The 16,241-nt window shown below is 37.2% G+C and overlaps 1 protein-coding gene across 4 annotated transcripts in view; it reads right to left on the bottom strand.

Moving 5' to 3' along the window:
* Nucleotides 1–16,241, bottom strand: part of LIPI (lipase I) — a 79,685-nt gene that overhangs the window by 34,295 nt on the left and 29,149 nt on the right. The window contains exons 5-7 of one of the 4 annotated variants that reach the window (XM_029214747.1): nucleotides 5,905–5,994; nucleotides 4,777–4,944; nucleotides 2,983–3,087 (exon numbers count right to left, since the gene is read on the bottom strand). In XM_029214747.1, coding sequence (XP_029070580.1) covers nucleotides 2,983–3,087; nucleotides 4,777–4,944; nucleotides 5,905–5,994 — 363 coding nt within the window. The remainder of the gene's footprint in view (nucleotides 1–2,982; nucleotides 3,088–4,776; nucleotides 4,945–5,904; nucleotides 5,995–16,241) is intronic. The other 3 variants (XM_029214748.1, XM_029214750.1, XM_029214749.1) reach the window with 3 other exon arrangements.

Raw genomic sequence — 16,241 nt, 5'->3', positions numbered from 1 at the left:
AAGAAAAATCTCTTGAAAGCAGCCAAAGAGAAATGATGTGTTATCTACAGGAGAACACCAAATTGAGTTACAATGGATTTCTCATGTGAAACCACAGAAGCCAAAAGGAAGAGACATGGCATTTTTCAAGTGCTAAAAGAAGGAACTCAACTCTAAATCTTATACCCAGAAAAACTATCCTTTGAGAATAAAGGAGAAATAAAGACATTCTCAGACAAAGAAAAACTTAAAGGATTTCTCTTTAACAGACCCATTCTTAAATATTGTAAGAAGGAACACAGAGGAATTGATGAAATAAATAATCTTGGAGTATCAGAAACAAAAAGGTAATAATGGGAAGAGAAGAAATATGGGTACGTACAATAAATTATCCTTATCCTTGTGAATTTATACATCATATTTGATACTTGAAGTAAAAATTATCACATGGTCCGATACTCAAGACAATGATATATAAAAGTGGAGAATGTAAAATAACCTAAATGGAAGTGAAGTTCCCACATTTCACTTGACATGGTAAATGATGATACCAGTAAACTGTGAAAAATCACATATGCATATTATAATTGTGGTAGACCTCCCCAAATATGTCCGTGCCCTAATCTCTGGAACCTGTGAATATGTTACCTGAAATGGCAAAGGATAATTAAGATCTCAGATGGAATTAAGATTGCTAACCAGCTGCCCTTAAAATAGAGAGATTATCTTGAATTATCCAAGTGGGCCCAATGCAGTCCCAAAGACTGTAATCACAAACCCTTAAAGGTAGAAGAGGAAGACAGAAGAAGAGAATCAGAAAAAGAGATGTGATACAGAAGAAAGGTCAAGTTGATTATTTCTTCTTTATTCTTCTTGGCAATGATTATTTTAGATATTCTAGGGTATGTACTTTTCAATATAAATTTAAAACAAGGTTGTCTATGTTTAAAGGAACACACAGAACTATAAAACTGTTAGAAAAAAATTGGGGGTGAAAATCTTCAGGACCTAGGGCTCAGCAAAGAATTCTTAGATACCGAAAGCATAGTCCATGAAAGGAAAACATGATAAATTAGACCTCATCAAAAGTAAACACTTTTGCCCTTGTGAAAGCCCTTGTGAAGAAGATGAAAAGACAGTCAAGTTTCAGACTGGGAAAAAATAATTGCAAACCAAATCTTCAACAAGGAAACAAGGACTACTATCAAAAATATATAAAGAATCCTCAAAACTCAATAGTTAAAAAAACTCCAATTGGAAAATGAGCAAAAGACACACTTCACCAAAGAGGATATACAGAGAAGATACACAATCTCATAAGCCATTAAGGCAACAAAGATTAATACCTCAACAAGGCATCACTATATACCTATCAGGAAGGAGAATTTTTTTAAATAATGACAACACCAAATGCTAGTAAGAAGTCACTCATTATATCACTCATACTTTGCTGCAGGTAATGTAAAATGGTCAGCCACACTGAAAAACACTATCTCAATTTCTTATAAGGTTAAATGTACAATTAACTTCTGACCCAGCATTTGTATTCCTGGGCCTTTCTAACAGAGAAATGATAACCTAAATTCACACAAAAACTTTTATACAAATATCCATAGCAACTTTAATCATAATAGCCAAATCTAAACACATGCCTAATGTCCTACAAGAGATGAGTGATTAAACAAACTTCAGTACGTACGTACTGTGAAATACTACTCAGCAATAAAATGGAATGAATTATTGATACATGCTGGATGAACCTCCAGAGAATCATGCTGACTTTAAAAAGGCCAATTAAAAGGTCACATAGTGAACGATTCCCTTTATATAACATTTTCAAAATGATGAAATTTTAGGAGTGTATTAATGGATGTCAGGGATTAAAAACAGCAGGACAAGACGCTGGTATATATGGCTATAAAAGTGCCACCCAAAGAGTCTGGTAGTGATGGAACTGTCCAATATCTTCACTGTGGTGATAGATACAGAGCCCTATATGATGATTAAGTTGTACAGAGCTAAACACACACACACACACACACACACACACACACACACACACACACACCAGTGAGGAAATATAAATAAAATGGATGGATTCTAGCAATATCAATATCATGTGGTAATGATATTACATTTATTCTATAGTGTTACAAAATTTTACCACTGAAGAAAACTGAATAAATTGTACACAGGATCCCTCTGCATTATTTCTTATATCTGCATGTGAATCTAAATTTTAATTCAATAAAAATTTTAAATTAAAAAATGGATGAGCGCAATTCTGAATGACAGGGCACATCACAAATGTTTAAAGAGTATCTTAAAAATTGATAATAACTTTGACTGCAAAACATCTGCAATAACTGACCTAAAATATTTTAAAATAATAAGAGTCTATTTTAAATATTTATTCCCCAGTAACCAAGATCAATGGCAGTGACTGGAAACTTATTTCATAAGATTCTTCATATCATAGGATTTGCTTTTATTTGTAAAGCACTTTAAGATCTTGCTCTCCAAACAGAATAATTTTACTTTTTTAAATAGCTCCTCATAAATCTAATTAGTTATTACATTTCTGAGATTCTCTTCTGTTCTTCAAATTTTTTCCTCTTGTCTAAATATATTGGGAAGATTATTATTTACTTGCATATTTTTGTATTTATATAATTTAGTTTCAGTTTCTGAAAGGGTGGTAATAGTGTAGACAGATGTCTTAAACTCTGTAAGCTGTTATATGCTGACATAACTCTAAGCGTGGGAAGAATAATCATGGAAATTGGGGGTAAAAAAAAAAGACCTTGATTTTTTTGGAAGAATATTACCCAAAGCATATGCTCATTTTATTCAAAAATTAAGTCCTTATTTGAATTTGTATAACTGGCTCTAACAAAATTTAAAGTTCCTTGAAAGTACATTTTGAGATTTGAATTTTGAATAAAAATATGAATTACTATATAAAACTAATCAATTGTTCATTTGTTAAAAATGTTAACTTACTACAGAATGGATTTGTGCCAACAGTATCCAAAAACACAGTGGTCCTGAGAGTTCTGTTCTCTATTCTCTCTTTTAAAACATCTTTCCATAGCTCAGTTTGATAACCTGAGATTTGAGAAATAGAATATTAGTAATTGGACTTTTATCAAATAGCATACAAAAATATCAAATCACTAAAAGAACTAAAGGATCAATGTATTATGATAATTATTACAATTTATGAATTTTTATAATTAAAAAATCATTTTTCAAATAATTTCACATTCTATTTATTTCAACTACAATAACAACTCTTAAATTCAAGATTCACAAATAAATCTACTCCCTGGAAACCTTATCAGAGCTTTGCATATGCCATATAGTTAAAGTCCATTTGTATAAGTTTTTACTATTACAAATGCAGAATTTTACTTGAAACTCTTTTCAGTTAATTCAGCAGAATAAATTGATTAGATAAAACTTGAACACAGAATTTAGCTCCATGAGCACAGCCTTCAAATATCCTATATACACATTCATACAGATACAGTATGCATATGTATACATTATATATACAATGTATATATTATAGATAGCATCTATGTACACTATATATTGTATGTATAATATATATTTCAGATACAAACAATATTTGTACATACAGAATATATAACATATACACACACACATATTTAATATGCTTCCTACTTCATGTATGTGTCTGTTTCCACACTGCTACCTCCGAATTTGAAATTTGAATGCAGTAGAAAGAATACTGAATTGAAAATTCAGAGATTTAACTCCCGTTTTCACTTGTGCCCTTCAGCAATCCATATGTTCACACGGGGTCACAATTTCCTCATTTATATGGAAAAGCAACGGGACCAGAAAAGCAATCCCCAACATGAGGACTGAAGAAAACTAATCCCACAAGATATTTTGTGGACAGAAGGGGTCTATGAGGAAATAAGTCATGCAAAGCCTGCATATTGCCTGTCTCTTCTAGCAATTCTCTAGTATATTAGTATAAACCTCCTGTGAAAGAAAACCGCAGGAGGCTGTTTAATTCAGCCTTTGTAATTGCTACCCATTTCATTGAGGTTACTTGGCTTTGGAAACATTTCTGGTAGAGCCTATCATGATACTGATCAGATGTCTACATGCCCATGACACACTTGGGGTCTGGTATTGTCTTTGGCAAACCCTGAACAAACAGCCTCTGAGATTCTTTCCAGCTCTAACATTCTATTTTTTATATGGATTCTTTTATTCTCTATAATTTCCCACTGGCAGGCTTTAGTTATCAAAAGTTGCAACACTTAACTGCTCTTAAGTTTATTGATTTAGATGGTGTGGACCATGCATGATTCATATCTACTTGCTAATAGCAAATGAAAAGCTAACCATGGTTCACACCTCTTCACTTGTTAAGAATTCCCTTAAAAATACAAACTAACAAACAAACAAAACCCTCAGTACCACTAAGAATGCACAAGTTTCTTTCTTTAGTGGAAATATAGATGGATACTAAATAGTGAGATCCTTTTGTGAATCAAGAACAAGTATCATCATGAGACGACCAAATGCGCCCACAACATGGAACACAGAAAGGAGGTTGACCAAGTTCCTCTCACTAAGAATCTGAAAAATATTTAGTAGGAAATAACTATTTTCTCTGTTCCACAGAAAATTTTTCCATAAAATGTTAATAGCATATTCACAAGTAAGTATGAAAGCTTCCAGCAGAAAATACTAACAAAATTACATTGTTCATTTTCCACAAAGAAGTATAGCAAGTATGATAATCTCTCTTACCTAGTTTAGGACATGATTTTTCCTTAAAGTCGGCACAATCCACACATGAACCAGTCTTGTAATCTTTGTATGAATGACAAGGAAATGAAATAAAATTGCAGCTTGTTTCCAAAGCTGCCATGAATAAGTAAACTGCTCTCTGATGGTCGCATTTAATAAATTCAAGTCCTTAAGTGTTCAAAGTCAAGCAGTTAGATGTATTAAGCCAAGTTCAAGTAAGTTTGAAAAAAAAATATTAAGTTCTACCTAATGCTGTGCACTGTATGAATATCAAAGTGCTGACTACAATGCAGTTTTATCTCAGGCAACTAAACAAATGTTACCATTTAAAACTTAAATGTAATATGCCTTTTACATGAGATTTATTAGAAATTTTTCTAAAGTAATAACACAGCAAAAATGTTTAATTTCAATTATTCAACAAACTCTACACACAGTGCTACCATATTTAATAACTAGTGTACACATATCTCCCTTCTAAACTCTCACGCTTAACATTTCTATTCAGTGTCGGAGATGAATGTGAAACAAGGTGACATTAAAACTTTATCATGTCTCTTTCCTTTCCTAACTTCTCACATCCCTATCCCTTTAACCAAACTTCTCTAGTTGCACTGGCCTTTAAGGATGTGGTACGTGACTGGCTGCCACTGTAGACCTCAGAACATTTTTTTGCCATAGCTCTGAAGTGAGCCAAATTCCACACCTGGAGATGTTGCTCAGTTATTTATGTGCAGAATAACCAAGTGCAGAAGTTCATAAATCTGTGTTTGTACAATACTACGGTAATGGTAAAAATTAAATCCTGAAGCCAAACTTGTGTTATATAACTTTGCTATACATGCTTCTTCATTAACTTGTAACTTCTCCTAATGTTTAAAATGATAAACTAAAACTGTTGAGACTATAATGTAATAGGTTACACCCATAACCAAATGGGATGTCTACTGGTAACATTTATGAACCGAGAAGGATCACATGAAACCATTTTCCACCAATAACTCCTGAATCATGAGCAATGGTGATAAAAAAAATCTTGCCCCCAGATTAATAAGGGAAAAAAGTAAACTGATTTTCTTTCATTATTTTGACTCATGCACAATTTATTCTAAAATACTATTGGTATACCTGAAAAAATTGATTTAGGACAGCCAGGTTGCTTTTTCCCTCCATTTGGATAGAAATCTATATGTCCCAAGGGTTCTTTAATGCCTAAACCTGAGAAGAAAAGCACCCAAGAATCACAAAGTAAATATAATCAGGTCAGCAACACTTATGTAAAACAAAATCTCCTATAAAATCCTTTGAAAGTGACTCAAAATTTGAATTGAAAATAAGATAAATGCTATTTTTTAAAAGATGAGTTTTTCTGGTATTAATTCCTCATGCAAATTATGTTTCATTAATTTAACACATTTACATGTGATCAGTTTATTGTGGGTCCATCACAGTTCTTTGTGCTATGAATATATAAGTGAAAAAGGAAAATAGAGCAAAAAGCCTTATCATAGTGGAAATTACATCCTAGTGGGAGAAAGACATAATAAACAAGTAAAAATACAGTATGTCAGATAATAATAAGTGCTGTAGAGAAAAATTAAGTAGAATAAGGAACAGTGAATGCCTAGTGAGTGTGTTAGGTTGCACTTTTAAGTAGTTTGGTTGGGGAATTTCCCACTGAGGAGGTGAGAATTGAGCAGAGATGTGAAGGATGTGAGCAACGCAGTGAGTCAAGAAGGTATCTGTGTGCACATGGAGTATTCAAAGAATCCAGGTTAGCTGGTGTAATGCGTGAGAAAGAGCATTGGAGGAAATGAAGCCAAGTCATTTAGGATCTTTTAGGTGAGTGTGATCATTCAGTCTCATTCTGGATAATAATGTGTAGGATTTGGTGCTAGACTCACTAACTGGAAAAATCGAACGCTGCTTCTGCTGGAACAAGTTGTGCCAGAGTGACACGAAACATGTAGCTATGATTTAAGAGTTTCTGTATACACTTGTCCATTGATATCCATGGGATATTGGTTCCAAGACTGCCCCCCCAATCTCCTGCCCTCCCACACGGACACCAAAATCTGAGGATGCTCAAGTCCCATATATAGAATGGCGCAGCACAGTCGCCCCTCTGTGCCCAAGAGTTCCACATCCGCAGATACAGACAGCCAACTGTATCTGTAGAGCCTTGGGGCACCAGGGAAGATGCAAGTTCTGGGTGCATTACCACTATGGGGTCTATAACCCAGGGGAGCCATAGGAAGGAAAGAGGTTAGCAAGCTCAGAATATTCAGGACTGCGGTTAGATATAAAATCTTGCTGCCAAGTAAGATTGCAATGCTTTGGGTTGGGTTACAAGAAATTTCCTACAACATAATGAACTCTTGAGAGAGATCAGCAATAGATTCAGTACAATGAAGATAAATACTTCGGTCTGACGGTACGGATTAAGTTGCAGTTAGTTGATTTAGTTCTAGTATGTATCGGAACACGATAACAGCTAGTGAGGTGTTAGCAGGGCATGAGGACACTGGGCAGGTACATTACAGGGGAGGGGATACAGCATATAAGGAAAGACAAAGGACAACTTACATGACTTCCTTAGAACTCCCTGGAATCCAGGGAAGCATATGTATGATTTGATTGTGACAGTGGTGAGGGTATGCTAACCAATTCCTCTACATTCCATTATCCACTTAGCTTGTGGAATTTTAGTAAGGAAGGACAGTCTTCTAAATATAACCCAAAAAAAGTCCAATAATTTTGGAGATCTTTACAATTTCCTCCTATCTGAACTCAACATAGAGTTCCAAGACTAGGGTGTTTCAGGTTTAGAGCCATCATTTTCTCCAATCTGCTTCTGAAGTAAAATCAAACCAAGAAGACTGCTCAGGAATCAGGAAGAAGCAAAAGATATTTATTATTACAAGCAGCCCTTGATTCAGGCATGTTATTTCCCTTTTATCAGATGGAAGGGGCAGGGCAGCTTGGTCTGCTTAGGCCATACATTCTTTTGATTTCAAGAAGGGTGGGGAGAGCAGATATGGCTTTCTAATTTTCTTTTTATTGTAAAATATAAAACCTACATGCAGAAAAGAACATAAAACTAAAGATTAATTAATGAATATAAAGCAAATAGCCACTTAGCTACCACACCCATGTCAGGAAATAGAACCTAGAAACTCCCAGTGTGACCTTAACCCAGTAAATAGCTTCTTACTTTTCTATAAAACTAAGAACCATGTTTACTTTTAATTTTTTTTTCTTTTTTGCTATTGCTATTCTTTACCTTCCACGGATGCCTCTAAAACAATATATTTTAGATTAGCCCATTTTGGAAATATATTTGTATTCATATTTGTATCTGGCTTCTTTCAATTATCAGTATATTTGTGATATTAAACCACATTGTCAGGTGTAAATGTAGTCATTCATTTGTAATCATTCATTGCTATATAGTATTTTATTGAATGAACATACTATAACTTATTTATCCATTCTCCTGTTGGTGGACATATGTTGTTTCAAATTTGGGGTTAATATGTGTTAATACTATGAACATTCTTGAACACACACATCAATGCATATGTGAAGGAATATCTGTTGGTTTTATACCTAGGAGTAGAATTGCTGTGTTATAAAATATGAATATCTTCAATTTTAATAAATAATCCTAAATAATTTGCCAAAGAGGTTGTACCAATTTACGCCCTACCAACAACATGTGAATATTTCTGTTAGTCTACATCCTCTCCAATAAATGGTCTTGTAAGGCTTTCTAATTTTAGTCATTCTGGTAGGCATGTGCTGTTTCACTGGGGTTTTAATTTACATGTTTCTGCTCACTGAAGATTTTAAGAACTTTCCATTGCCTAGTTGGAATTTCTCTTTTGTAAAATGTCTGTTCAAGTCTTGATTTTTTTAAATTAAGTTGTATTTTTCTTTATTACTGATGTATAGTGCTTACTTAACTCTTTTCCTGTTTTGCCTGGCTTTTAGCTTTCATAAAGTGTTCTTTAATGAAGTTCTCAATAATCAGACATCTTAATGTTTGAATTTGGCTTATGGTTTTTCATGCACACTGAAGAAAAATGTTATGTTATGAAGATTTTTTAAATAATATCTTGTAATATGTTTATTGCTTTTCCTTTCACATTTATACACACCATAGGAAAAGAATTTTTGTGTTTTATGGGAGTTAGAGACCTTTTTATTTCATTTTGAGTTTTCAGTTGACTGACACAGAACCACTTATCAGAAAGTCTACGAATAACAAATGTTAAGAAAAGGGAACCCTCGTACATTGTTGGCGGGAATGTAAATTTGTGCAGACACTATGGAAAACAGTATGGAGGTTCCTTAAAAAACTAAAAATAGAACTATCATATGATCCATCAATTCCACTCCTGGGTGTATATCTGGAATAAATGAAAACACCAATTTGTAAAGTTACATGCTCGCCAGTGTTCAAAGCAGTACTATGTACAACAGCCATGACATGGAAGCAACCCAAGTGCCCATCAACAGACAACTGGATTAAGAAGATGTGAATGGAATATTATTTAGCCATAAAAAATGAAATATTGCCATTTGCAGCAACATGGATAGATCTAAAGAATATTATGCATAGTGAAATAAGTCAGACAAAGAAAAACAAATACGATATTACTTATAAGTGGAATCTAAAATATAATACAGGAAGATGGCGGAAGAGTAAGACGCAGAGATCGCCTTCCTCCCCACGGATACACCAGAAATACATCTACACGTGGAACGACTCCTACAGAACACCTACTGAAGGCTGGCAGAAGACCTCAGACCTCCCAAAAGGCAAGAAACTCCCCACGTACCTGGGTAGGGCAAAAGAAAAAAAGAAAAAACAGAGACAAAAGAATAAGGACGGAACCTGCACCAGTGGGAGGGAGCTGTGAAGGAGGAAAAGTTTCCACACACTACGAAGACCCTCCGCGGGCGGAGACTGCGGGAGGCGGAGGGGGGAGCTTCGGTACCGCGGAGTAGTGCACAGCGACGGGTGCGTAGGGCAAAGCGGGAGATTCCCGCACAGAGGATCGGTGCCGACCGGCACTCACCAGCCCGAGAAGCTTGTCGGCTCACCCGCCGGGGCGGGCGGGGCTGCGAGCTGAGGCTCGGGTTTCGGTTTTGGACGGAGCGCTGGGAGAGGACTGGGGTTGGCGGCTTGAACATAGCCTGAAGGGGTTAGTGCACCACGACTAGCCGGGAGGGAGTTCGGGGAAAAGCCTGCACCTGCCGAAGAGGCAAGAGACTTTTTCTTCCCTCTTTGTTTCCTGGTGTGCGAGGAGAGGGGTTTAAGAGCGCTGCTTAAAGGAACTCCAGAGACGGGCGCGAGCCGCGGCTAAAAGCGCGAACCCCAGAGACGGGCGCGAGCCGCGGCTAAAAGCGCGAACCCCAGAGACGGGCGCGAGCCGCGGCTAAAAGCGCGGACCCCAGAAACGGGCGGGAGACGCTAAGGCTGCGGCTGCCGCCACCAAGGGGCCTGTGTGCGAGCACAGGTCACTCTCCACACCCCTCTTCCGCGGAGCCTGTGCAGCCCGCCACTGCCAGGTTCCCGGGAACCAGGGACAACTTCCCCGGGAGAACGCAAGGCGGGCCTCAGGCTGGTGCAACGTCACGCCGGCCTCTGCCGCAACGTCACGCCGCCTCTGACGCCGCAGGCCCGCCCCGCACGCAGTGCCCCTCCTTCCCCCCCCCCACCCCCGGCCTGAGTGAGCGAGAGCCCCCGAATCAGCGGCTCCTTTAACCCTGTCCTGTCTGAGCAAAAAACAGACGCCCTCCAGCGACCTACACGCAGAGGCAGGGCCAAATCCAAAGCTGAGATCCTGTGAGCTGTGAGAACAAAGAAGAGAAAGGGAAATGTCTCCCAGCAGCCTCAGAAGCAGCGGATTAAAGCTCCACAATCAACTTGATATACCCTGCATCTGTGGAATACCTGAATAGACAAGGAATGATCCCAAATTGAAGAGGTGGACTTTAGGAGCGAGATCTATGATTTTTTTCCCTTTTCCTCTTTTTGTGAATGTGTACGTGTATGCTTCTGTGTGAGACCTTGCCTGTATACTCTTGCTTCCACCATTTGTCCTAGGGCTCTATCTGTCCATGGTTTTTTTAAAAAAATTTTTTTCTCAAGAATTAATTTTAATTGTAATAACTTTATTATACTTTACCTTCGTTCTTTCTTTCTTTCTTTCCTTCCTTCCTTCCCTCCTTTAGACAACGAATCACCCCAAATTGAGGAGGTGGTCTCTGACAGCAAGATTTATGATTTTTCCCCCTTTACCTCTTTTTGTGAAGGTGTATGTGTATGCTTCTGTGTAAGATTTTCTCTGTATAGCTTTGCTTCCAACATTTGTCCTAAGGTTCTATCCGTCCCTTTTTTTTTTTCTAAATATTTTTTAATTCAATAACTATATTATACTTTATTTTATTTTTACTTATCTTCTTTCTTTCTGTCTTTTTTCCTTCTTTCCCTCCTTCCTTCCTTCCTTCCTTCCTCCCTCCCTCCCTCCCTCCTTTCTTTCCTTCTTTGCTTCTTTCTTCCTTCCTTCCTTTCCTCCTTTCCTTCTTTCTTTCCTCATACTTCTACTAATTCTCTCTACTTTTTCTCCCTTTTATTCTGAGCCGTGTGGACGAAAGGCTCTTGGTGCTCCAGCCAGGAGTCAGGGCTCTGCCTCTGAGGTAGGAGAGCCAACTTCAGGACACTGGTCAACAAGAGACCTCCCAGCTCCACATAATATTAAACGGCGGAAATCTCCCAGAGACCTCCATCTTAACACCAGCACCCAGCTTCACTCAACGACCAGCAAGCCACAGTGCTGGACAACCTATGCCAAACAACTAGCAAAACAGGAACACAACCCCACCCATTAGCAGAGAGGCTACCTAAAATCATAATAAGGCCACAGACACCCCAACACACACCACCAGACGTGAACCTGCCCACTAAAGAGACAAGATCCAGCCTCATCCACCACAACGCAGGCACTAGTCCCCTCCACCAGGAAGCCTACACAACCCACTGAAACAACCTTAGCCACTGGAGACAGACATCAAAAACAACGGGAACTACGAACGTGCAGCCTGCAAAAAGGAGACCCCAAACACAGTAAGATAAGCAAAATGAGAAGACAGAAAAACACACAGCAGATGAAGGAGCAAGATAAAAATGCACCAGACCTAACAAATGAAGAGGAAATAGGCAGTCTACCTGAAAAAGAATTCAGAATAATGATAGTAAGGATGATCCGAAATCTTGGAAGTAGAATGGACAAAATGCAAGAAACAGTTAACAAGGACCTAGAAGAAATAAAGATGAAACAAGCAATGATGAACAACGCAATAAATGAAATTAAAAGTACTCTAGATGGGATCAATAACTGAGGCAGAAGAACGGATAAGTGACCTGGAAGATAAAATAGTAGAAATAACTACTGCAGAGCAGAATAAAGAAAAAAGAATGAAAAGAACTGAGGACAGTCTCAGAGACCTCTGGGACAACATTAAACGCACCAACATTCGAATTATAGGGGTTCCAGAAGAAGAAGAGCAAAAGAAAGGGACTGAGAAAATATTTGAAGAGATTATAGTTGAAAACTTCCCTAATATGGGAAAGGAAATAGTTAATCAAGTCCAGGAAGCACAGAGAGTCCCATACAGGATAAATACAAGGAGAAATACGCCAAGACGCATACTAATCAAACTGTCAAAAATTAAATACAAAGAAAGCATATTAAAAGCAGCAAGGGAAAAACAACAAATAACACACAAGGGAATCCCCATAAGGTTAACAGCTGATCTCTCAGCAGAAACCCTACAAGCCAGAAGGGAGTGGCAGGACATACTGAAAGTGATGAAGGAGAAAAACCTGCAACCAAGACTACTCTACCCAGCAAGGATTTCATTCAGATTTGATGGAGAAATTAAAACCTTTACAGACAAGCAAAAGCTGAGAGAGTTCAGCACCACCAAACCAGCTTTACAACAAATGCTAAAGGAACTTCTCTAGACAAGGAACACAAGAGAAGGAAAAGACCTATAATAACGAACCCAAAACAATATAGAAAATGGGAATAGGAACATACATATCGATAATTACCTTAAACGTAAATGGACTAAATGCTCCCACCAAAAGACACAGATTGGCTGAATGGATACAAAAACAAGACCCTTATATATGCCGTCTACAAGAGACCCACTTCAGACCTAGAGACACATACAGACTGAAAATAAGGGGATGGAAAAAGATATTCCATGCAAATGGAAACCAAAAGAAAGCTGGAGTAGCAATTCTCATATCAGACAAAATAGACTTTAAAATAAGGACTTTTACAAGAGACAAAGAAGGACACTACATAATGATCAAGGGATCGATCCAAGAAGAAGATATAACAATTGTAAATATTTATGCACCCAACATAGGAGCACCTCAATACATAAGGCAAATACTAACAGCCATAAAAGGGGAGATCGACAGTAACACATTCATAGTAGGGGACTTTAACACCCCACTTTCACCCATGGACAGATCATCCAAAATGAAAATAAATAAGGAAACACAAGCTTTAAATGATACATTAAACAAGATGGACTTAATTGATATTTATAGGACACTCCATCCAAAAACAACAGAATACACATTTTTCTCAAGTGCTCATGGAACATTCTCCAGGATAGATCATATCTCGGGTCACAAATCAAGCCTTGGTAAATTTAAGAAAATTGAAATTGTATCAAGTATCTTTTCTGACCACAACGCCATGAGACTAGATATCAATTACAGGAAAAGATCTGTAAAAAATACAAACACATGGAGACTAAACAATACACTACTTAATAATGAAGTGATCACTGAAGAAATCAAAGAGGAAATAAAAAAATACCTAGAAACAAATGACAATGGAGACACAACGACCCAAAACCTATGGGATGCAGCAAAAGCAGTTCTAAGGGGGAAGTTTATAGCAATACAAGCCCACCTTAAGAAGCAGGAAACATCTCGAATAAACAACCTAACCTTGCACCTCAAGCAATTAGAGAAAGAAGAACAAAAAAACCCCAAAGCTAGCAGAAGGAAAGAAATCATAAAAATCAGATCAGAAATAAATGAAAAAGAAATGAAGGAAACAATAGCAAAGATCAATAAAACTAAAAGCTGGTTCTTTGAGAAGATAAACAAAATAGATAAACCACTAGCCAGACTCATCAAGAAAAAAAGGGAGAAGACTCAAATCAATAGAATTAGAAATGAAAAAGGGGAAGTAACAACTGACACTGCAGAAATAAAAAAAATCATGAGAGATTACTACAAGCAACTCTATGCCAATAAAATGGACAATCTGGAAGAAATGGACAAATTCTTAGAAATGCACAACCTGCCAAGACTGAATCAGGAAGAAATAGAAAATATGAACAGACCAATCACAAGCACTGAAATTGAAACTGTGATTAAAAATCTTCCAACAAACAAAAGCCCAGGACCAGATGGCTTCACAGGTGAATTCTATCAAACGTTTAGAGAAGAGCTAACACCTATCCTTCTCAAACTCTTCCAAAATATAGCAGAGGGAGGAACACTCCCAAATTCCTTCTACGAGGCCACCATCACCTTGATACCAAAACCAGACAAGGATGTCACAAAGAAAGAAAACTACAGGCCAATATCACTGATGAACATAGATGCAAAAATCCTCAACAAAATACTAGCAAACAGAATCCAACAGCACATTAAAAGGATCATACACCATGATCAAGTGGGGTTTATTCCAGGAATGCAAGGATTCTTCAATATACGCAAATCTATCAATGTGATAAACCATATTAACAAATTGAAGGAGAAAAACCATATGATCATCTCAATAGATGCAGAGAAAGCTTTCGCGAAATTCAACACCCATTTATGATAAAAACCCTGCAGAAAGTAGGCATAGAGGGAACTTTCCTCAACATAATAAAGGCCATATATGACAAGCCCACAGCAAACATCATCCTCAATGGTGAAAAACTGAAAGCATTTCCACTAAGATCAGGAACAAGACAAGGTTGCCCACTCTCACCACTATTATTCAACATAGTTTTGGAAGTTTTAGCCACAGCAATCAGAGAAGAAAAGGAAATAAAAGGAATCCAAATCGGAAAAGAAGAAGTAAAGCTGTCACTGTTTGCAGATGACATGATACTATACATAGAGAATCCTAAAGATGCTACCAGAAAACTACTAGAGCTAATCAATGAATTTGGTAAAGTAGCAGGATACAAAGTTAATGCACAGAAATCTCTTGCATTCCTATACACTGAAGATGAAAAATCTGCAAGAGAAATTAAGGAAACACTCCCATTTACCACTGCAACAAAAAGAATAAAATACCTAGGAATAAACCTACCTAAGGAGACAAAAGACCTGTATGCAGAAAATTATAAGACACTGATGAAAGACATTAAAGATGATACAAATAGATGGAGAGATATACCATGTTCTTGGATGGGAAGAATCAACATTGTGAAAATGACTCTACTACCCAAAGCAATCTATAGATTCAATGCAATCCCTATCAAACTACCACTGGCATTTTTCACAGAACTAGGAAAAAAAATTTCCCAGTTTGTATGGAAACACAAAAGACCCCGAATAGCCAAAGCAATCTTGAGAACGAAAAAAGGAGCTGGAGGAATCAGGCTCCCTGACTTCAGACTATACTACAAAGCTACAGTAATCAAGACAGTATGGTACTGGCACAAAAACAGAAAGATAGATCAATGGAACAGGATAGAAAGCCCAGAGATAAACCCACGCACATATGGACACCTTATCTTTGATAAAGGTGGCAGGAATGTACAGTGGAGAAAGGACAGCCTCTTCAATAAATGGTGCTGGGAAAACTGGACAGGTACATGTAAAAGTATGAGATTAGATCACTCCCTAACACCATACACAAAAATAAGCTCAAAATGGATTAAAGACCTAAATGTAAGGCCAGAAACTATCAAACTCTTAGAGGAAAACATAGGCAGAACACTCTATGACATAAATCACAGCAAGGTCCTTTCTGACCCACCTCCTAGAGTAATGGAAATAAAAACAAAAATAAACAAATGGGACCTAATGAAACTTCAAAGCTTTTGCACAGCAAAGGAAACCATAATCAAGACCAAAAGACAACCCTCAGAATGGGAGAAAATATTTGCAAATGAAGCAACTGACAAAGGATTAATTTCCAAAATTTACAAGCAGCTCATGCAGCTCAATAACAAAAAAACAAACAACCCAATCCAAAAATGGGCAGAAGACCTAAACAGACATTTCTCCAAAGAAGATATACAGAATGCCAACAAACACATGAAAGAATGCTCAACATCATTAATCATTAGAGAAATGCAAATCAAAACTACAATGAGATATCATCTCACACCAGTCAGAATGGCCATCATCAAAAAATCTA

The sequence above is a fragment of the Monodon monoceros genome, unplaced genomic scaffold (genome assembly GCF_005190385.1).
Source record: "Monodon monoceros isolate NGI ecotype Baffin Bay Population unplaced genomic scaffold, NGI_Narwhal_1 Super_Scaffold_11, whole genome shotgun sequence".
In the NCBI taxonomy this organism is placed as follows: Eukaryota; Metazoa; Chordata; class Mammalia; order Artiodactyla; family Monodontidae; genus Monodon; species Monodon monoceros.
Note: the sequence above shows the minus strand (reverse complement) of the source record. Positions and strands in the feature narration are given on the sequence as shown.